General features: G+C 34.8%; 2 protein-coding genes across 2 annotated transcripts; one reads left to right on the forward strand and one right to left on the reverse strand.

Moving 5' to 3' along the window:
- Positions 1-1,768: 1,768 nt before the first annotated feature.
- On the forward strand, positions 1,769-2,668 carry LOC137572783 (cytochrome b5). The gene has a single exon (XM_068284613.1). It carries the CDS (start codon positions 1,915-1,917, stop codon positions 2,335-2,337), a length of 423 nt encoding a protein of 140 aa, XP_068140714.1. The 5' UTR covers positions 1,769-1,914; the 3' UTR covers positions 2,338-2,668.
- Positions 2,669-3,099: 431 nt separating this feature from the next.
- Positions 3,100-4,135, reverse strand: Oli (Olig family). Its single transcript, XM_068284612.1, has 2 exons — positions 3,444-4,135; positions 3,100-3,382 (listed from the first exon to the last, which is right to left on the reverse strand). Exons 1-2 carry the CDS (start codon positions 4,049-4,051, stop codon positions 3,250-3,252), a joined length of 741 nt encoding a protein of 246 aa, XP_068140713.1. The 5' UTR covers positions 4,052-4,135; the 3' UTR covers positions 3,100-3,249.
- Between the last annotated feature and the right edge of the window lie 20,206 nt (positions 4,136-24,341).

A 24,341-nucleotide genomic window follows, 5' to 3' on the forward strand; every position in this document is an offset into this window, starting at 1 on the left:
ATTAAAATTTGTCAGCCAATTAAAATCTATAGAAATCTCTTTTTGCAATTTTGCATCTTGTGGTTTGGCTCAGTTCTCAGCGTTAAGCGCTCAAAGTCAAAGTCAAGTAGCGTAACCCAGTTTTACACTTTATTAACTCTTACGTTTACGCACTTGAATTGATCTCGAAAGTCATGGATTGGATTACTCAAGTTCTCAAAACCGCAAATCAAACTTGATCTCAATAAACAAACAACAATAGAAAATTTTATTGACGTAGACAATAAAAAACCATAAAATTTAGAAATTCGAAAATATTTTTGTTGTTTTACTAAAATACTCCACAATGGTGTGTTTTTTTAATGCGTTTTTCCCAACTATTTTTGCTTTATTTGCAATTTGTTTTTAATGCGTCTTAAAGCTAATTAAATCGATCGAGATATTTCGTCAGCCCTTTTTGTAATGTGTCTAGTCTGTGTTCTATAACCGAGTTTATAAAATATTTTGACTCTGTTTCACTTATAAATTTGTATTTTAGGATTGACTATCAGACTGAGTTCAAATGGTTCAAAAGCGTGGCATTAAAAAGAAATCAGTTTCAAGTTCAAAGTTTTTCACTATCTTTGCTCTCAATTCGAACAAAATTGTTGAGAAACTAAAAAGTTGATTAGAAACTTTTAAATAGGTTTTTATAGTTTCATAGGGCATTAAACAGTGGCCCAACTTAAGTTGTATTTGACATATCTAAAATAAAACTTTATACAAAATATGTCTATACATATTTTTAAACCAAACGTTTATTATTAAGTTTGATTAATACTTTCATCTTAGAGAATGAATGTGTCATAGCGGTGGTCTCGTCTCTCGAGGGGATCAGAGGTCAACAGATTGTATAATACGATTTGGTCAAACAAATTAGCACTTAAAGTTGAGGTGTTAAACACTAATGCAAAATATAATCTGGTCAAATATTACAGAGTATTTTTTGAAATTATGCAGAAATCAATAGATTCAATAAAAAAATGTTAAAGGTTGAGATACTTATTTCAATTTATTTCCCATAATTAATTCACTATTTCAATTAAAAGTTTTAATTTTTTTTATTTCAATCGAGCATGGTTAAAAGATTACAGCCCAACAAAGTCTTTCACTGATAAGACTTTTATTTATTTATTTTTTGTTTTTGCTGATAATTGAAAATTAAGATTTAGAATTTTGTATTTCATTTCAAAAATTTATGGATTACATTGACTTTTTAAAATTCAAGTAATCACTTTTTGTGCAACATCATTTCAGTCTATTAATCTAAATATATACATATGGGGCTATATATGTATGTATATGATTGATATGATGACATTTGTCTTTTGTAAAACGATTAAGATTCCGATTCCGATGCGGATTTGTTTGTTTCCTTTCAATGATCAGTATATACGTAATTGAACCCCGCCGTAACACGTTCGACTTGAACCAATAAATCAAATGGAATGAGTGATAAGCCCATAAAACAATTCGATTTTTTAAGCGAGGAACAAAGAATTAGATCAACCTTAATATAATTGACGAGTACCTACTTATATATATTTATTTATTTTTAACTAGTTGGGGTACACGTAAACTATTTCGGTTAGAAACATATTATCATTTGATGATTCGTTTGTGGCTTGTTCTCTATTACGACGACCATTGGTTGAGCGTTCGTCTTATCATTCGCCGATCCGTTGCCGATTCACGTGTTGTCATTTATAAAACGATTTACGCACGACGCTTCGAATGACACTCGATTGAGTGAAGCCAAGCAAACCGGACTTGAAATTCAACCAAGCGGAACATAAAAGAAAACTACAACTAAATCATTTGCAGAGAGTGAGAAATAAAAAGTGAAAGTGTCTAGACTAGTAAAAATCGAGATTACAATTGCAATTTGTATACATCATGGCATCATCAACTCTGACAAATTTGTTGCAATCTCTGCGCATTGTGCCCCAATTGGGCCATAGCAAATCTGCATCGAGTCCCACCATTGAGAAACCTCAAAAGAAACCCCAAGTAAAACCAATTTTAACTGAAATCACACTGGCGGAAGTGGCGCATCATGATAGTTTCGATGACTGTTGGATTGTGATCTACGATCGGGTCTATGATGTCACACGGTTTCTGCGGGAACATCCAGGCGGCGATGATGTCATTATGGATCATGCTGGACGAGATGCCACCATTGCATTCCATGGTACTGGACATTCAAGTGATGCCATTGAACAGATGCGAGATTTTCTAATTGGCGAATTACCCCTAGAGCAGCGAATTTTCCGTACGGGGCACACAAGCAAAGTGTTGTCCTCGGGTATTCCGGAATAGATGGAGAAAATTATCATATTTACAAATATTCTATTCTATCCGTCCGTCGATTTAGTTAACTAAGTACTCGCTTTAAGTATTTCATGTGTTTTGTGTTTTTGTTTATGTGTTTAGGCTTAATCAGTTTTCAGTTTTTGCATGTGTCGACTTTTTCAATAACACATACACATACATTTATAATATGCCATATCATTTTGTCACTCCTTATATATGTACCTATAATTTATAAGGTTAATAATGATTATATTTACATTTGTATATGTGGCTATTTAGTACTTACAATAAACATATTTCTGTGCAATGTTTATGCAGTGAAGAATTTAATGATGAATTGTAATGTTTTTCTTACGATGGAAACAAGTTTTTCAAATCAAATGCAAAATGTAAAGATAATTCCCAAAAACACTCAAAGAGAGTAGCCTTTATCTTTTTTAAACGATCAAAATAAATTTGTTTTATGAGCAAATCCACTGACGTTGTCATAGGCGACATATAAAATATCGATAAATATACTGATTTTAAATCTTTAAGAATTCCTTGTATTCATTGAAACAAGATTTAAAAAAAAAAGAGAGAATACCAACTCTCTTTTTTCCATTCTTATTCTCCATTATGAAGTTTTTGATAAATTTTAAATCATTTTCTATTTCTTTATTTTAGTTTTAATGGATAAAATGCCACTTATAAATAGTTTGACATTAAAATTTAAAAAGTTTGCTTATAAAAGAACTAAATATCACTTAACAGATTCTCACTGGGCTGCTCCTACAAAAAAACTGGCAATTCTCTTTTGATTGCCTGACTAGATGACCAAATACATGAATTTGGTTTATGTTTTTTTTTTTTTGGTTTCGATTGACTTAGTTAATATTGCTCATCGATTGCTAATTAAATGTGGAAATGTATGTATATTTAACTGTTGTTACTGCTAGTTGGGGGTTCATTGTGAGGTCCTTGGAGCAGAGCCTGCAATTTGGCAGCCGCCGGAAATGCACCCAAATCCAAGGGGGCAGCTCCAGTGGTGCTTTGTATATAGGCCAAAAGTCTGGAAGATAACAAAAGACAAATTTATCTACATTTTCTTTGCCGGACATAACAAATCTCACCTTCTCAATTCTTCAAGAGCATTTTGCTGCATCAATATATAGTTTTTGGCCAGCAACAGGGTGGCTATTTTTGATAGTTTCCTCACCGAGGGTGAATGGGCGTAGGGTATGACACTTCTAAGCTCATCCAAGGCATCATTTAAATCGTGCATCCGCCTTCGCTCTCTAGCATTTATATTTAATCGCACTGTTTTACCCTGCCGATTTTTTTGCTTGCCACCGTTACCACCCGAGCCACTGCCACCAGGTGCGCCACTCAAGCCAACACCACTGGCTAGTGCCACAGTGGTGGTGCCACCACTTATGGCAGCTATGGCCGCCGCTGTGGGACTCAGGGGCTTATCGCCGCTACCACTAGGTCCTGGTTTATTCTCATCCGTTGGCTGCTGTTGCTGCATTTGGTGCTGGGTCATTCCACTCATGCCTTGAGCATAGAATCCACCCAAGCCCACAGACCCCAGAGGAGTTCTGCGTCCGGGAACACTTTGTGGTGGACTTGCTGTGGGTCCAGGATGTCCACCCGTCAGCATATTTGCAGTTGGTGGTATCGGCAAGTGCCCATGGCCAGGCAGGCCAGGAAAACCAAAGGGCAAATTAGAGGGATCCATTTCTTCCGGGTATTTTTTTCTGCTAACCTAAAATTAAGAATAGAAATTTTTTATTGAGTCTGTCAGCCCCGAAAAGATGCTTAAGATATATAACTGAGAGTAGTTACGTAGAAAACGTAACCATCCTTACGTTAAATTCCACTTTCAACCCCTCAAGCTTACACAATTTAAGCAAGTGCAAACTTATCACGATTCCATCTCTAAAAATATCAAAGCTTTGCTTAACAAACATTTGGGTTTTAAAAGCTACCGCTAGAGTGTGACATTGAGCTGGCATAGCCATCATAAACAAGGAGTCAATGTTTATAATATAATTATAAAAAATAACACCGAAAATAAGTTGAAATAACATTGTGTTTTGTTTATTTCAACTTTAGTTTGCCATTAGCAATGATTTTCATTGTGGCCAGATCAGCGATGATGTTGCCAGTTGATTTATAGATCAATGCTTAAGGGCTTAATGCAATGCTGGATAAGTTAGTCTGCTTCTAGCCTGTTCAAACAAGGTTCTGATCAATTAGTATATATATGAAGCCTTGAAATGGACAACGACATGAATCAATCGATATTACTTATGACTGAAAGTATTAAACTATTAAACCACTTTAGAAAGCAGTGGATCAAAATCAGCCCTTTGAATTTAATAAAAATTTGCAACGAATCAAAGTAACCAACTCTGCCACTTTATTAATGCTTTAAACATCGTTTTAATTATTAATTGTTAATAATAATTTTTTTTTTTTTTTTTTTTGTGGATTAATTTTTTTCATTTTTTGATGGACAATAACCACAGGCAAAAAACACCCATTTACTCACAGTCACTCACTTGGCGATGATGCACTGCGATTCAATTCACTTTAAGGATTATTTATTTAAATTAACCACAAATCACAATTATACAAGGCGCTAGAAAGAGATGGCGCAATAGAGCATCGAGTAGAACCGAAATCAAAATAATATTTTTAAAAATGAAGCGCCCAGCACGCACCACAAAAAATTAAAATGCGGCTGCCGTGGCCAGGATACTGTGTGTCAGGATACAGATTCGTTAAGCGAGTGTGAGTGCAAAATTTCATACAGAAAACAACAGAATCATAGAGCAGAGAACACAACGAGCACAGAAGAGGAGAGCAGAGCAAAGCAGAGCAGAGCTGAGAGTTGAGTAGAGACCAAAGACCAACCGAGCAACCGCGATTTTGTGGTGGTCGTTATAACGATTTTTATACCCTTACCAAAATGAGAAGCATAAACCTTTTATTGTGAAATATGTTTTGCCGGCTAAGAATAACAATTTGAGTTTTTGATCATCAATAGTTATTTAGGAAATCCGACGATTCTCTTTGACAGGATCAGTTTACTTTCCTATAAATTACTTTAATAAGTATACAATTAGTTGATCTCATTTTTGATGTTTGGTTACATTTATATTAATAAGTTTATGTGTCGATCATAGTTAAAACTCCTTAAAAAATGTTGAAATAAATTCAAAATAAACATTACCAATACAATTCCCCAGGCTACAACTATTAACGCTCTTTTTGAAGGGCATTGACAGGTCGTTATGGAACAAAATCATTTATACCGCCTGTTCGATTTTTGTGCCGACGATGCTTTATAATTTTGTTTGCTTTCACCTACCCCTCCACTTCGTCTGCTCCTTGGGCTTCTCCCTTCATCTCACTCCACTGCAGCCGCTGCTGCTGGTGGTGTTAATCTCAACAGTCACAACTACATAGAAAAATGTGTGCCGAATTGTCGTTCTGCTTCTCTGGTGTTGACGTTGGTGGTTGACGTTTAATACAGCATCAACAGCAGCATTTTCCTTCAACTCATTCCTCCCCCTCCACCAACATTTACCCTGCCGGCCATACTCCAACTATGACTCATAGAGCCGAAAGTTTTGCAAATCCCAAAATAAAATCCATATCATTTTTTTTTCAGTCATTTTTATCGTTTCAACCCTGAGAGCCTTAGTTGCTTTTGTCTGTGATTTCAATTTTCATTGAAACTGAATCTAATCACATGCTCACTGCCTGCTGATCCTTGGTCCTGGACTAGCCAGCCAGCCAGCCAGCCTGGCATGTAGACTTTTTGGGGGTTGAAATCGGAGACGGGTAGACGGGAATGGACACGGATACAGACACGGACTATAACACAGCTCGTGCATCATAATACCCAAACTACATCTGCATTTCATTGTGTCTTTGTCTGTGTGTGTGTGTGTTTGTGTATGTGTGTGTGTAAGTGAATGCGTGTGGATGCTTGATTGTGTGTTGGTGTGTGCCTGGAAATTATGGTATCGCAATTGTTCAGATGTTGGAACAATGCCATAAATGGCACATGCCAAATATTTTCATTTTTCCCCTCTAAATATCCACACACACACACATACGTTTATGTTCATGTATGTGTGGGTTTTGACTCTCACCGATTAGTATTTCTGCATTTTCACCTCAGTCAGTGATGTAATTTCAATTGATATTAAATAAGGATATAGCTTTTACTTTAGAAAGTTCCAAATAAATTTTTTAAATTTGTTTTTCTTTCTAATTTTGTTAATATTTTCAGCATAATTATTTCTGTTTAAAAATGAAGATTTCTGATTTCTGCCCACAATATTATGAGATATCAATATTTTTCATTTTGAATATTTAAAATATAATTAAAAACTAGTCAGAAGTTAAAATGATTCGAATGGGTGAAATATCCTAGTGAAAAATTCAGAACTGTTAAGCGATAGCTAATCGTTTTATTTTAAAATTTTGACTCAAAAATAAATATGTATGTAAAAGATTTTGTTTGAATTAATTTTTAAAAAAAAATAATTCTAAAAAAATTCAACTCACAAAATTTTTAAAAATGATATTTTAAGCCTAAGAATTGTTAAATAAAGCGTTGAAAAAAAGGTTTAATTGGAGGAACAACAAAATATTTTGAAAATTTGTCTATTTCGAGATGATTAGAACAAAGAAGTTTGGTATACCCAAAAAAAAACCCATCACTATTACTCTTAATGCTTTTAGTAATTTACAGAGATTTTGGGTAAGAAACTTAGAGCCTGGTGGTGCAACTGCAATTGATTAGTGATTGAGAGAGGGGGAAAACTATAAGCAAATGCAATGCATAATGACTTCTTCCATGATAAATTTGATTAGTTGGCTCAGCAATCATTTTCAACTCTCTGCATATAATTTTCATTCAACTTTAAGACTTAAAATTGAATGAGTAGAATTATTGTGTCAGATGTTGGGGTTGGCAGCAGACCTTATGTCATTATTTCAATGCTCTTTCTGCATAGATTTTCCAATCTGTTTGGCTTTGGGCTATGCGGTATTTTTGCTATCTAACTCTTACTTATCTCTCACTATCCCATTCGCGCCCTCCTTCTCTCTCTCTGTCTCTCTCTCTTTCTCTTGTGGACTCATTTCGGAATGTAATTGTTCTGGGCTGCATTTACATTGCAATTTACATCCATTCTCTGTCCTTTCAGCCTACCACTCGACCCGATTTACAACCCTCGACCGAAATTTTCATTTTCTCTTCTATTATTTTCGCTTTTTTCGGTTTTTATCAAATTCTGGGATAGAATTTATTTTGTCAGAGAAGTCTAGGAGGAATTTCATTATAGAGAGCAACAAAAAAAAAAAAAAAACTGTCGACAAAATTTACATAATTTATGCGTGACCATTTGTGATTTGCATAATTAAGATTTGTACATTTTGTGTGGATGCCACTCATCATTAGCTTTAGGTTCCGCATTGCGGAACCAAATGCTACCCCAATTGGAGTATATTGGGTCAAGTTTGATTAATTGTAACTGATGCTTGACAGGGTATTGCTTGTGGCGACCCATTAGGTGAAGGATTGCCCTCCAACTAATTACAAATGCAAAAATCTGTAATTTAAAGTTTGGGCTTTCCAAAAATTGTTGGCTTGTTCAATTTTCTGTGTGTGAGTGTCTGTGTTTGTGTTTGAGCAGGTGTGGGGGAAGTGAATCAATCATTTGCATTTTTGGTTGGGTAAACCAATTTGTCACTGCCTCTTTTGTGATGGCTTTCTAACCTTATTATCGATGAGCCTTCCCAATAACAAAAATTTATTGCCAACCAGTCGACCATCATCTAATAATGATTCCCTCGTGTAACATTTTCAAGGTAACAACAGAAAACAACAAATGCTGTGCTTCCCTTTTAGTCCCTTTCGGTTCATGATTAGGCTAAAGAAAAGTTGCTCCTTTTCCTGTCTTTATTTTTTTTTTTTCTTGTTCGTTGCTTCTTGTTTTGTTTTTATTGCCAAAAATGTGTCAATTGTACTCTGGGGCAAAGAAAAGTGAGTAAGGAAAATAGGTATTTATATTTATAGTAAGTCATTTCCTTTTCTCTCTGACTAGAACTTTTGTGCAAACATAAGCTTTAATTGGCTTTGCTCGAAATGAAACCATAGAGAAGCGTGGCTTATAGGATTTCCTATCCATTAGCTTTTTTATTGATTACATCTAATCTTCCATCTACCATTCCCAAAAGATAAAGACAACAAAAGCGTGCAATATTTTATCAAATTATGCCATAGATGATGCAACATCCTTTCATATTCCCTTTTTATACACAACGTGCAATGCTTTAACACCCCTCTATATATATATAAGTGTACATAAATAAAAATATATATAGATATGTATAAATGTACATATATTCTTTGATATTTTCCTGGGTATGAGGTGAGGAAGAGGTGGGGCGAACCACCCAAAACGCACTTACAATTTATCAGCATCAAATGGAAACCAAACAATAACACAATGCCAGCGAGAAATACCAATTCGAATTAAAATGCTGCCGATGCACCCTGTCCAAGAGGAACAAGGGGGGTTGATTTCCTCCTTCGTCGCCTGATTCATTTTTCATATCCTATACACAAAATAATTTTGGAGCATTTTGAGCTGGTTGAAATCCAACTCTTATGCTCTACAAAGCAGAAAATCTGTCTATAAGCAGATGATGAATCTTGAAAATCATTCAATAAAAAATAATATTCTTGTCACATATGAAATAATTTATTTTGACAAAAATTTTAAATGAGAATTAGTATTCAGCAAAGCTCGACCTTTAGATAAGAGTAGAATCCAATGGATTTCAATAACATTCCCTTATCGGTTATTTTCTTGTAGGTTTTTAATTATCAACAACCATTTAAGCATAGATACGCTTAAATACAGGGTATTTGCAAATCGTTAACTTATGCAAGAGCAAACAAAAAACAAAACCTACAAAATTTTGAACTCTTGCAAAGGCAAATGGATATGGAATGTTACACAAACAAAAGGAGAGGTAGCAGAGTGTGAGAGAGAACGAGATGAAGAGGAGCAGGGACAACCACGTACCAACCAGCCGGGCAACCCACCAAACCGTCAACCTACCTACTAACCAGCTTCGCAACAGGGGAACGAAAAAAAAAAAAAACAACAAAAGCCAAAATAAAAACTTTTGACAGGATAACCCAACAACAGGCCAAAGTACATAGAGGCTGAGTCAGCTTTCACCTCAGCCACCACCCTCAGTACAGTAAAATCCTGCTGCAGATGGCGACGACTACAACGATGATGATGATGATTAGGTTTCTGTTGTTGTTGCTATTGCTATTGCCATAGCTGAATGCCCCTTGGTGCGTTTTGGGATTAGGCATCGACATCGGCTTCGGTTTGGACATTTTTAGCTTGCCCCTGGCACACGCATTTTTCATTATGCATGCTCAAAAGACCGGGAAACTGGGTAGTGGGAACTGGACCCACTGCAAATTACAATTTTTCGATTTCGGCATTTGTCCGTTGGCTAGGTAACCTATTGAATGGATGGCAACTCAACCCATCGAAATACCCATCCCATAACATTGCAGGCCATCGCTTCTCGTGTGACCAATGCCATTGCCCAAACGTGTAAGTCAACTTTTGTGTTCATGTTGCTGATTTTGATGAATTATGCACTTGGTTATACCGGGGGTTGCTCTTGACGTTGCCACTGCCATTGCCTTTAATGATCTCTGTCCCTTAGTTTTTTCTCTAATGATTTCAGCGCCATCAAACTAAGTACATATAGAAAGGGCGGAACCGAATGCGTGGGAGAGAGGGCAGAAAAGAAGAAGATGGAGGTTGTTCGACAGGATGCAGTAGAGATTAGTTTTCTATTCCAGGCTAGGGCTTAGGTATGTTCTGAAATGAATGTAAGTGGTCTTGCTTAAATTATTTAAAGATTATTTTTAGTTGTGCTTTAGATTGGTGAATATTTAAGAGACTTCATTCGCAATTATCAGTAGAGAAACTGATTAAAGTCTTTTAATTAAATAAGTAAATTTGTTCACTAAAAATATGTATGTGATGCTGATCATATATTTGATTGGTTTTAAATGATTGTTTGCTGTAGTTTTTACTCTTATAAATTGATTAAATTTATGTCGTCTGAAGAAAGTGGTCTCCTTAACATTCCTCTAATAGTCGTCGAAGATTAAAAAAAAAACAAATTAAAAAAGCAATTACATAGAAAATCTTAGTTAAATTAATTCAAACTCTACCTATATATAATTTCAATTATATATCTTTTAATAAATATTTTGCTATATAATTCTGTTGAGTCTTAAACATGATTCAAATATATTTACAAACGAATTAGGCCAATTTCAACTTTGAATATTTGTTTAAAGCTTTTTAAGTGAAAAGTCAATAAAAATCCTTGCAATAAATAAATTGCAAATGGTTTTCTTGGTGATTTTCTATCTAATCTACTTTCAATAGATCGTAACTAAGACAATTTCAAACAGAAAATTGAAAATTTCTATGGATTCTTGTTATCTTGATGATATAAATTTTGGCTGAATCATGGACTTTAATCAATATTGGCTGAGTAGACTAGTTTAGTATTCTGACACTGATTCTGACATTAATTTTTTTCCCTTACCCACCTCAGGCAGCCATCCGTTTGTGTGTGTGTGTGGCAGGCGTCGTGTGCCTGGAAGCCGCAACATTTCAGAAAGCATCCGGGGGGCATCCACACGTAACGCCTACAACATCCATTAATAAGTTCATCATGGAGAGCATCGATGTGACATGCGAAAGCCAGAGGATTCATAACAAATTGTTGCGTCTGATGTTGATTAGACCAGGCGCTGGACGACGATGAAGGTGAAGCTAAAGCCAAAGGGAAGCAAGAAAGCAAGGGGAGTGACCATCAGCAGCTGGAGCAGCAGTAGCTACAAGTTTCCCCTAGATTCAGCTACAGCTTAAATTGAATAGAATAAATGTAGGTTGTGCAATGTGTCCACGCCCTCAATTTCATTTTCTTCTTTTTCTATATATGTATATAATTTTTTCCTTTCCACTGATGGTAATGACTGATTGTGCGATTCTCAGCGATTTTTTTCCCTCGTTCTAAATGGAATTTTGATTGTATCCGCTTACGTGTCAACATTTTCTTGCCACCGAAGTTTCTGCAATTCCCCTGAGGAAAATAAGAGGGAGAAGAATGAGTGGACGGGGGAGTGTTGGTTAATCATTATAGTCGACAATAATGGTGGATTAGAGATGGAATTTGTGTGAAATTTGGCATTATGTTAATGGTAGTAGTTCAATATTAGAAGTTATTATATATTTTAAATTACTTTATAATTACAGGCAACAATATATTGATTTAAATCCTTTACTTAATAACTTTATTTCCTATAATTTTAATAAGAATATCAAGATTGATAATTGGATAACTTTAATTATTCACTTTCTAGTAAGACTTAGGTCAAAATAAGTACAATTGAAACAGACAATTATTAGTTTAGTAATGTACTTCAAGTAGGTACAATTAACTAAGTACTGAATATATTAATTTGTAATTAATGTAGTGAAACTTTCGTGACACGTTTGCATCTCTAAAGATAACAAAATTGGTCCTTTGGTCTAGTTAAATGTGTCACGTCAGCAATTACTTGGCCACATGGGTCCAATAGCCAAATAACCAAAAATTGTGTTCGAAGAAAGCATCAAAATAATTTCAACATTTATGCGCATTTTTATATACATTTCCTTCCTCGTTTGGCCTCCTTACTCACTTTTCCATTACCTCTCCTTTGCATCGGCGGATGATTCTCATTTATTTTATTGTGCAGTCGAGCGCATAAAATGTGCAATAATAAATGCTGACTGCCGACCGGCGACTTTACTTTGTCCTCTTGCCCACCACCTACCACATAACCCCTATCCCTACCTTGTTACCTCCCAGCATCTTTTGGTCCTGCTTGGACTTAAAACTTTATATACATATAACGCAAAAGAAAAAACTTATTTTTTTCGTATACCCTACATCAAAAGACCAGCAACGATCACAAATAGTCATATATTTCTACTAAGTCGTACTTAAGCTTAAATTCTTAACTTTTTCTAGGATTAGATCGTATACTAAAAAGTAAACCGATTCTACGCATGGGACAGTTGCGAAGACCATATATATTATTTATAAAAATCTTAAACAGTTTTTGACAGCTGTGTCCATTTCTGTTTAAGTTGGGAATGACTTCAGTTGCATATCTCTCGGGATCGTTAGGCATTAAAGAGTATCTGGATGTCGCCTACAAACTGCCTTTTAGTGGTTTTTCTTTATTGGTGGCCCCTTTCTGTTGGTTGAGTTTTCTTTTTCTCTCATTTTCTGGTCGTTTTTGGTCGCCATCGTTAACATCATCAGTGGGAAGCAGTCAAATGCTAATAGCTACCATTTCCTGCAGGTCCACTCCTAGTTCCAGTTCAAACTGGAGAACCCAAAAACGTTGTCGTTACAGGAAAATTATGCGCACAAGTGAAGTTGCGTTCCTTTTTTCAAAATATATATTTTACCCCCACTTTTTTACATATCTCTGTTTTTTTTTTTTTTTTCATTTTTATTTTCACTCAGTTTGTTTGTGGCGCATCCCCACTGATTATGCTGCAAAAAGGACCACTAAGAAAAGAAGGAGAGGGAAGTAAAAATGTATATATATATAAATGTTGCATTTTCATTGTGAGGTTGCAAAGAGGTATTTACATTTTAGAATATGCAACACATTAAAATAGCAGGATTCCATAAAAAAAGGGACTGAAACTTTGAGTAGAAGTTTAAAAGTATTAACGAGAATTTTATAAAAGGAAATAAGTAATAAATCCATTTTGTAGGAAATGCATTTAAAGCTTACAACTTTTTTTAGTCATGCGGAAATGCATTGAAGCTTAGACAGATGGATGAATTATTAATTAAGCTAAAAGTCAATTTATTTAAAAATAGATTGATTAATATCTATTGAAAAATTTTAAGGCAATAAACATAACAAAGTTTAATAGGCGGAAATTTAATATAATCCTTTGACTAGTAGCATAAGATATTTTACTCCGTTTAAAGATTTTTTCTGTTATAAGAACCTGAAATACTATTATTAAAGTGTCAAGAACAACTTCAGTTAAACATATTAAGATAAACATATTCATATAAATTTAAGTATTTATAAACTTAAATACCATTTGATTGCTGAAACAAAGTGTACTTTATAAACATTTTAAGTACTGTGAAAATCTTCATTGTATTAAATTTTGAAATTATTATGTGAAAACTGTCCTATCCATAACTGTTTTTATATCTGTATCTTTTGAGACAAAAAACAAAAACACTTTTCTTCCTTGAAACTTTCCAATTGCCATTGTCATAAATGAAAGCTAAAATAACAATATCAGCAAGCAATCAGCAATAATAATAATAATACATAATACAAATATGAATATGTGGATAACATACATACATATATGCACATGCATACATATATTTATGTTATATATGTTTGTATCTGTATATCCAGAATTGTTCGAGGCAATAAAGAAAATTCCACAAATCATTATGAACAAAAGCCACCAAATACAAAACTTTGAGACAAGTGGCAAGAAGGAAACAGAAATGTGAAAGACATTGAATGAAATTGTAGAAGGATGGTAAGGAATATAAAGGAGGAGAATATCTTCCTGTCGCTCTCTTTGACAGCGTCAAATAAATTGAATCAAAAGAGGAACGATGAAGCCAAGAAGCGAAGGAACGCTGCAAACAAGGATGAAGATGAGGCCCAACTTTGCATGCGTCGAAATTCAATTCTAATTAACATAAATTTCCACAAATGAATGTAAACCACAAGAGAGGCAGACAAGGATGACGACAACAACAAGACCAAGAAAAAACGGCAAGAAAATTCACAAAAAAAAGAAAACGAAAAAAAAAACAGAAAAGAAAGAAAAAGAAGCAAGAAAATTTCAGCAAGTTGTAATTTAATTTATGTAGCGTGGCAACTTTCTTTTGAGTCATAAGTTAAGCTGGCAACACTCATCCCACACTCACCTCACACTTACTTACACATCCAGCAACAACAACAACAACAACAGGTGGGGTAAAGAATGCTTAAAGTTCGCTTAATGCCATTCGAAAATCCTTCAACTTTATTCCCTTTATGCATGGGCGTGGCAAAGCCCATCTCCTCTTGGCTGCTGTTGCTGTTGCTGCTGCTCCCTGTTGTTACCAGAAGCTCTACTAATGAGCTCCACAACAAGCACAAATATTATTTGACTGGAATTTATGCATGGCAGAGCCGGGCTAAGAGAGGGCGTGGCAGTTTTACTATGGTTAGAGAAGCTCTCTTCATACTCATTTGTTGCATAAGGTATCAGAAAATTTGAGTATGCAAACTATTTGATTAACTCTACAAATGCGAAATTAAAAAGGACTAAAAAAGTAAGGAAACTCATCGACTGAATTAGGTTTTTATCAAGTGGTTTTTTTTGCTTGGTCTGTGAAATTAAAAAAAAATTTACCGTAATCGAAAAAAATTTTAAATAATTTACTGAAGAATTTAAAAGAATTGCGTTTTTTTTTTTTTGAGTAGTTTAACTTTTCTAACTAAGTAGGTATGTTAGAATAAGTCTTAAGTCTTCATTAAACTTTATTCATAACTTTAAAAGAGCATTTGAACTTCGTTAGAAAATCAGATGGTTTCTTCTGTTTTTGATTCTTCTTGCTTTTGTTTTCGCTATGCCTTTTGGGGGGCGGAGAAAGAAAGAGTGGAAGGAAACGTTGCCGGAAACGGAAATGCCATTTTGTGTGTTCTTGTGCAATGGGGTCCAAAAAAGTTGACTTAACTTTTCACTTCAAGTTGCCGAATAAACTTTAAATGAAGCAACACAGAGACGAGTAGGGACAGAGAGATGGAGAGAGAGAGAGAGAGAGAGATAGAGAAGGGCTGAATAAAAATATAGAAAAGAAATGCAATAGCAACGCACAACTGTAAAGGCAAGGGCAACGATGCAGATGCACAATACTCTCCATACACCGAGAGCAAAAGTTCTGGATACAAATTTGCCAGCGGTTGTCAGGACAACGGCAACAGCCAGGAGCTAACAAACAAAAGGAAGCAGGCGAAGGCACACAGAGCAAAAGCAGCGATAACGGTGGCATAGCGAAGAGGCGCATGTCAGGATCAGGATGCGTCAGGCGGATGTCGGCAGCGATATGCAAATTAGATACAAATAATAGTGGAGAACGAAAAAACAAGAATTACAGAAACCAAACGAAACGAAAACGAAGCGAATATAAAACGGCGTCGAGTGAGTGCCCAACGCGAAATGCAAATGTAAATGGGAAAACAAAATAAATTCCAACTCGAAATCCTTACACGTAGTAGAGTAACCAGGACCAAGGTGGAACTTGGCAACAGCAAATGGCGGCCAAAGGGTGGCGGGTGCGGGTCCTGCGACACGGCCCGCAACAAAAAAAGGGGTGCAACTAAGGACGACTGCCTGCCATTTGATATGCGCAGCATCATAAATAATGTTCAGCATTTAATTTCATTTCCATTTTACGATATGATATTCAAACGAAGTCCTCAGTCCACCGTTGTTCGACTTGGTGCCGCAGTCTGCGGCACAAATTGACAGCATGAAAAGTGTAATAAAATTTCCAAATTGTTTTCTGTCCGTTTCATCATTTTGTTTTCAACATTTTTGAAATTGGTAAGGGGAGCCAGCAGTTAGTTTTACGATTTTTGATTTTCTACATTGCAACATTTGTTTTCTCTCAAATATATGTGTGCACACTTAGAATGTCCTTGATTTACATTCACAGTTACTATTTATATATGTACATACGTAATACCACTGCAAACATGAAAATTAAATTTATTCCATTGTATTTAAAGTTTAGATATTTTGTAAATAACTTTAAGCCGCGTTTCCATGTTAGCATTACAAACATGACTAAAAGAGCCTTGCCAAATGCCAAAAAAGATTATCAGAACAGAACTAACAAGATCGTTTATTTGACGTGAATTGAATTCAAAATTGTAAACGATTTTTTAGGTTGGCAAAAACAAAAAGAGAAATATCTTTCATTAAAAACAGAAGTGTTATTATTAAGTCCAAATACTTTTACACATCATTCAAAGCTCCTCAATTCAATTGTATGCCTTCATTTCACTTAAACAGATGGAGTGCTTAATAAAGCAGAGAGGGAGATTGCAAGAGAAATGTAGTGAAACAACAAATGAGCAATTTATAAACTTCATAAAATCGATATCTAATCTAAATTTTTGTCTATAATCCTTTTTTTTCTCTTTCATTTATTTCACTTTAATCGCATTATGCAAGTGGTTCTGCTGAGTTGTAAATTGAATTTCATCTAATCCTATCAAAGGCCTACGGCCAATTTCTATGGTAATAATACAACGGGTACATATACACACACACACACACACACACTGCGTATTTGGTAAATGTCGCCTACGTAAACAAAGGAAAGCTAACAATAGCCATCAGGTGAACAGAATATTGGTTGAATTTGGTTTTGGAACAACAAACAAATCCGTTTGCATATTGCCCGTGATAAGAAAGTTAATTTAGGAAATGAGACCACAGGAGCAACAGGACCCTAGATCAACATCATACATGGTTGTCATTGCAATTGCCCGATAAGCAACTAATTAAAATGAAATACATTAGCATTGTCTAAAGGGTTTACATACAGTTGAAACCGAAGTCAAGACTCAACATGTATGTGCCCAAGGATAGTTGGTTATTTATTGATTGCTTTTCATCATCGTCATTGTCTTTTGTATTGCTGCTGTCAGGTAAAACCACACCTACACCACGTTTCCCATGAAAAGCCTTAGGCTTTTGGGCTCAGCTTTAGACCTAGACTTAAGTTTACTCCACAGCCATACCACATCTGTCAGTCTCTCTCTCTCTCTCTCTCTTTCGTTCCATCTATCTAGTTCAGTGTCTTCTATGGGTTTGAGGGATTCTCATATATCTTTCATTTTGCACAGTTGCCATGACATCAGTAGCAGCCATCATCTAGAGTTTCCTTATCCTGCGTATCCTCTTGGTCTGAATGGCAAAAATGTATGCGAGACTTAGTTCGAATTCCTCTCCATCTCCATCACTTGTTTAGCCATTGGTGATTTATGTCGTTGCACGGACACAATGCTGATGAAATGTGCCCAAGCGCCTTTCACCTGGTCTCGCCCTGTCCCCAATCCATCTGACTCACATCTCGTCTCGCTCTCGCTCTCTTTATCTCTATTTTCTGTGTTTCTGTGAAATGCCTGGCACGGCATTGCTTCAAATTATTATTGCCAAGTGCACTCGGGCGTATGCGCAATGCCTTTTTCCACTTGAGCATGCCAGTTGCAAAAACAATAACATGCATTTTTATACCACTTCAACAACAGCAGCAACAAACACGATTCGGTTGCAACAACAACCAAAAAGAAAGAAAAGAAACATGTTGGCTTTTTCAAATAATTTGCAACATTTACAAAATATTTTATTTGAAACAATTTTTGCCACATAACAACAAAATATTGTTTTATTTCAATTTGAAACCAAATAAAAGTGTATAAGCATCAACCACAGTAGATAAGAAAAGAATTTGAAGGAATAAATACAGTTTTGAATCCCAAAGAGATAAAAGACACCAAAGAACAACGAATTGAATATTAAATAAAAAACAGTGGTAGAAATAAATTCTAAAAAAACAACCTCAAAATCCTAATAAAAAAAGAACATAATTTACACTCAAGGCAAAAACCAAAAAGGGTATAAAAACAAAACACAAATCAAAAACTTCAAAGGACTTCAATAATATTCAAGGCCAAGTATATGTAGTAATCAAGCCAGTGAATCACAACTCACAAAATATAGACATAACTCAATTCGTTTTCGAACATCAAATACTGTTCAAGCGAATATCTTAGTCAGACATTTTAAAAAATCGAGTCTTTTATTACTCAATTAGTCTTTTTGGGTTCTTTTTTTAACTCGTTAAGATTAAGAGTCATCCCATCAACAATGTCTAGGTTCAAACGACCGTTTTTGATCAAAATTAAATCGAGAAGATCTACAATATTTAAAAAATGTCAGGAATAAAGTAATTTTTTCAACAATACTTTTACTTTTTTGCTCAAAAGTAGAGTATGAGACAAACCGACTATTATTTTTTATTAATGTATCTTTTATCCCCTTCCATCTCCCCCTATATTCCGCTTTCTCTATCTGTTTGCCTCTCTTTTGCTCTGATATAGATTTATTTTCTTGACTGTTCTTCTGTTTGTCAGGCGGCAACTGCAGCAACAAGCAACAATTGCAATTTGTGCTCCGACACACAATTGTGGATTATTCATTTGCGAAAGTTTTCCTTTTTCCTTCTTTATCTCTCACTCCCTTTTTGTTGCTGATGGGAAGTGCCACATGCAACCAGAGAACCAACAACAATGCAGAGGATGCAGCAACTCCAGATGACGACAACGATGATGATGTGGATGAGGATGAGAATGTTGTTGCTGCTGCTGCTGTTGGTGATTGCCGAATGCCTGCCATTTTCTGCGAATTAAGCCAATTTATATGCCGTCAGAGACGACCATTAAAAATCAGTTTTTGGCAAAAAGTTATCAAAACCAAATTCAATGGGAAAAAAATTAATAACTAAAGTTTTTGGGTTTCGGCTGTTGCTGCTACATCACTTCATTAGCGTTGTAAAATTTTTAGTTTTACTTTTCCATTAGTGCGCACATATGTGCCATCAACTTAGACTGTGGGCGTATCCCTCAAACTTTATACACTAAGCCTTTATGCATTTGATGGCTTTGATTGCGGGTTGCATGAGTTGACGTTTGCCAGTAACGGAAAGAGATAGGAAAGGAAAGGAAAGGAAAGGCAAGGCAAAGGCAGGACGAAGCTGGGCCACAAACTTTTGCCGCCAACTCGTTAGACAAATTGAAAATTTTGTCGTCAATTGGCGTTCTTTTTACCGCTTGCCTCCATTTTCGTTTACCCTGTTCGTTTTTGACAAAGTTTGAAAGCAGCTTTGGTTTAAGCTTTTATGGCAAATGTAAAAAATTTTCCTTTTTCCAACACAAAATTTGATTTTTGAGTGCGCCTGTAATTGGCTTAGAGTGGCAATTGACAAAAAGCTTTTTGTGGGACTAAATGCATTAAAAATTCACCCACACACACACGCACTCACACATACACACAGACGATGGTACAAACTCACACAAGTGCATTCAACAAAAGAATATCTGGTGTGAGAAAAGAATGTTTGATCATTAAGGAGGATTAGAAATTTTCTTTTATATTCTTAATAGTTTTGAAATATTTTACAAGCTACTTGTAATAATATTGATTATCATTTTTATTGGTAAAACGTAAGAGAATTGAGTTTTACAGCCAATAATAGACAATCAAGATCTCAGTCAGTTCCAATCAGACTTTACTTAAGTGTATTTTTATCTTCTTTTAAGTAAGTAAAATTATAATTCTAAGTAATCAATGAGCTATATACATATATGAGGTACCTAGTGGTAGCCAATATTCGATTGATCTTTTAATTTAGATTATTTGCTTGTGACATTTTTAGTTCAATCCAACTACCTAACCTAATTAGGGATTTCGAAGTATGGCTAAAAAAAACATTATGAATAATCACATTTATGAATACGAGAAATTTAATGGTATACGTTACGCTCTGCTCCATTAAGTCAATTAATTTGCTTTAGAAAAAAACATATTTTTATACCATGCACTCGGAGGTAATGTCGCCAAAATGTATGTTATAGGCAGATGAAAGCCTCTTCCCATTAAGGATGTATATTGTTGATCAGCATCCGTCTGTATGAACACCTAGATCGCGGAGACTACATAAGATAGAGCCATCAAATTTGGTTTGTAACTTGTTTAGTATGCGTGCTCACTATGATTATTTAAATTTAGCCATGCCTCCTTACGCTTCCTTAATTTACGACTATTGTAATAAAATTCGACAGCGTTTTTAATCTTGCTTACTTCTACTAACCCGTGTTTTACTAGCCGATCAATAAGAGCGGAGTTGGCCGTGCATGGTATACCCAAGTTTACTTACTAAACCAAACAAAAATTTAGATTAAACCGAATATCTTTTATCTATACTTTTGTGGATAGTTAGGTTTTTAGTTAATCAAAACGTTTTTTGGTATTTAAAATAAAAGTAATGATATTTAATTATATGAATATTGTTCGTTTGCTTAGTTATTATGTTTAAGTTTTTATTCACGGTTGATCGGTTGACTGAGTTAATGAGCTGCAAAAGTTGACATTCATATCAGTTTGTATTTACATTGGCAAGCACAAGGCAGTTCAAATGAGCTTCAAATATTTATTTCTCATTGGATTTCTTCTTTTGGCATATCAAACCGTTCAGGTGATCAATTTTAAGTATTAATCTATTTACAATTAAACATTCTTAACCTGTTTCAGTAGATTACCTCGCGGGTTGAACTTACAAATTTGAAGTGCGATGCAATCGATAGGAAATATATAGCTTATGAATACTGTCGAATCAAATCCATTAACCGCACTTATAAGTATATTTCCATTAAAGCTAACCTTTTGCAGATTCCAGTGAACGATATTCAGGTATAATGTGTCATTACACATTACACTTACATAACAAAATGACTTTTAAAGTTGATTTACAGGTTAGAGTTGTACTTCTAAAACGCTTTAATGACTTTAAGCCATTCCTCTATAATGCCACAATTGATGGTTGCCAATTTCTGGCAAAGAAGAGAAACCCGCTTTTTAATATGTTCTACAGTTTCTATAGTCAGCACTCAAATGCTAACCACACCTGTCCCTTTGATGTAAGTTATTCTAATGGATAAAAGACGTGTCAGCGATTTTAATGTTTTAAAATTAATTACAGCACGATTTAATTGTTGATAAGATTACTGTTGATTTTCTCAACCATCAAATAACGAATGTCTTGCCGCTTCCTTCAGGAGATTATATCGTCTTAACCAGATTTTTTACCTATGGTATCCACCGTAGCGATCTTCGAATCTATGGAACAATATCTTGAAAGTGAAGCTATAATATTCTCAAAAACATGATTAAAATCAATTGCTTTTTTTTAAGTTTATCCTAAATAGTTCTGGCTTGCAAATTTTTAACTTTTTGTAATAAAATCAAACCTTCAAATAGATGGATAGAAAAATCAATTTGAGTTAACAACCTGATGAAAACACAGTTCACCAGATTTATCTTAAGCAAATAGTCCTTTTTGAAATCGAACATATGTAGTTGCATATTTTAAAAATAAATGTATATTTGACTGTATCAATTGCCATCAGCTGTTGTTGTCAGTGCTATCATTATTATCAGGGCATGCCATCATCATCATCATCGTCAACATCGTCGTTGCTGTTATCATAATTCAATATTTATTTGCGCATATTAAAAATACTTTTGCCAGTTCAAACAGGCATCAGCTACAACAACTACAAGAATATTGCATGCTGCGAGAAGCTTACTGAATAAATATTTTTGCAATAAATAGAAAACTTATATACACATACACGAACACATACATATATGTACGTACATGCATACTACACACACGCACACACAGATTTGTCTAAATACAGGAGACAAAAATGTCGAAAATCAATTTGAGAAAAAATTACCCGAAATAAAAGCAACCACCAACTAAACTAATCTACTCAAATCATAGAAGAGAAACATTGCATACATCAAAAACAAAAGCGTCTTTTACATACTTTCTTTGTGGTGATATGTGTATAGATTTTAGTTTAGTAAAATATAATTAGGGAATTCGCTTATCTGCGGAAAAACTTTGAAAAGAAGCCATTTCACTCCGAAAGAAAAGATTTGACTATGCCTTAGGTTATGTATATAAAGTATTCTTAGAGTACTTTGTTCAAAATCTTTTATTTATTACATACTATTGGAGAATCTAAATAAAATGAATTTGGTTATGAGATATACATAACATTGAAAACTGCCTTTTTGACTAAACAACACACTAAGAAAGACGTTTTATTCATTGTTTCGTTGGTATAGTAATCAAATCTCAGAAAAAATTCAATTTGATTCAGAAAGATATTTAGACATCACTGACTTAAACTTACATAGCTAATCTATAATATTAAACGACTGTGATACCGTCTTTTATCTAACAATAAGTAGCTTACAAACTAAGATATGCCAAAAGCCATATCGGCTTTTATATATGGTAACTTCTTTTCAACATATCAAATATAACTATTTCCTTAACGTTTATTTTGTCGGGTGCTAAGACTAGTCACATAAGACTCTAGTAGCCAGCTGTTTGTTTTCCTGACGAGCCAAGTCGAAAAGGAGTTGTAGTTCTGCTTTCTCATACTCCTGTCTCACTCCTGATACCTCCTGTTACTTGCATCACTATGGCAACTTTGAGATGCTGCACACGATGAAGAATCTGTTTTGTTAGTTTGCTCGTTTTTCTATTTCTATTGTAAATTTTCCCTCTTCCATGTTTATATTTGTTTTCTTGCACTAGAAAAGAAGGATAAATAAATAGGAAAAATACAAAATATACATATTTGATTTGCAGTTGCATTCAAGTGAAAATTACCAAAAGCAAATGTTGAATCTTGCCAAAGAGAAGCAAGAAACAGAGATTTAAAGTCCAAATAGATCATTGTATTTGGCTATAACCAAATAACCTACAAAAATTGACCAAGAAGCATGGGAGAAATCTAATAAACACAATTCGGCTGGTTGGGCAAATGTAAAACCATTTTGCCCATAGCAAGAGTAAAAGATTTTTCATTTTTTCTCCATACTTTTCCTCCAAATTTGTGACAGACAGCCGCAACCAAGTCAGAACCTGAACTCATCGATCCATTAAAACCAAAAGTCTGCAAAAAGAAAAAACCCGAAACCAAAAAGGAAAAGCAGAGGATGTAAAGTGCGTGGAGTATGAGTGAGTACGGCAAATGGCCGCAACATGCCAAAAAGGACTTCAAGGACTTGGTATAGATGGTAGAATATTTGCAGCTGCGACCGCCAAAAACGAAAAAAAAATCTCCACTTGGGATGTCAGCTAGCGTAGAATGAGTTGCCAGGTAGTCAAGGTTGCCATAGCAATATCCTGGGAGAGCTCACTGTCTCCTCATACATACATATACATACATACATATACACATATAAATAAAACCTTGGCTGTGTGTGGGTGTGTGTGTCTGTGTGTTTGTGCTGCTGCATACGCCATGTTGTGCGCAGAGTCGGCTTTTTGCTGCCTCTTTGGAAACGGACTATAAAAGCCGTTGCCATGTACAGCTGAACGTTTAGATGCGTTGCCAGGTGGCTAGAGGCAAGAGTCTCATGTTAGAGCTCTCAATGCATTTCGCTTCCACTTTGTAACGGCCAAATGGAGCTTAAGTCTCAAGTGCTGTCAAGTGTCCTATAGCAAGGCAGCATCAATTTAAATTGATTTATATTTGTTTAACTATTTTCTAGTTGGCCATAGTTTCATTTAATTCATAATTGACCATTGCCGATATTTTAAGGCAAATATTTCATAATTATTTATCCAGTATCAAAAAGTTTTTCTAGTTAACAATACTTGCGAAATAATAATTTATCAATCTTTATTTGTCGGTATTTATTGAATAAGGTATAAGCATTTGCAATTTTAGCTCATTTCTCAAGAGGAGCTTGGAAATAATTAAAAATTGCCGAATCGTACTTTCGAATCCATATTCTCATTGACGATATATATCTATGATTGTTGATAAGAGGCTGTCCAGCATAGTTTTTGAAAAATTTTGATATAATATAATCTCAAACCCATATTTGTCTCAAGAGAAAATTTGAGACTTTCGTTTTGGTCCTTTTACGACATAATACTGTTCGAATTAGTAAAAGCTAAACAGCAATTTCTAT

The sequence above is a fragment of the Drosophila tropicalis genome, unplaced genomic scaffold, assembly GCF_018151085.1.
Source record: "Drosophila tropicalis isolate 14030-0801.00 unplaced genomic scaffold, ASM1815108v1 contig_393, whole genome shotgun sequence".
Lineage (NCBI taxonomy): Eukaryota > Metazoa > Arthropoda > Insecta > Diptera > Drosophilidae > Drosophila > Drosophila tropicalis.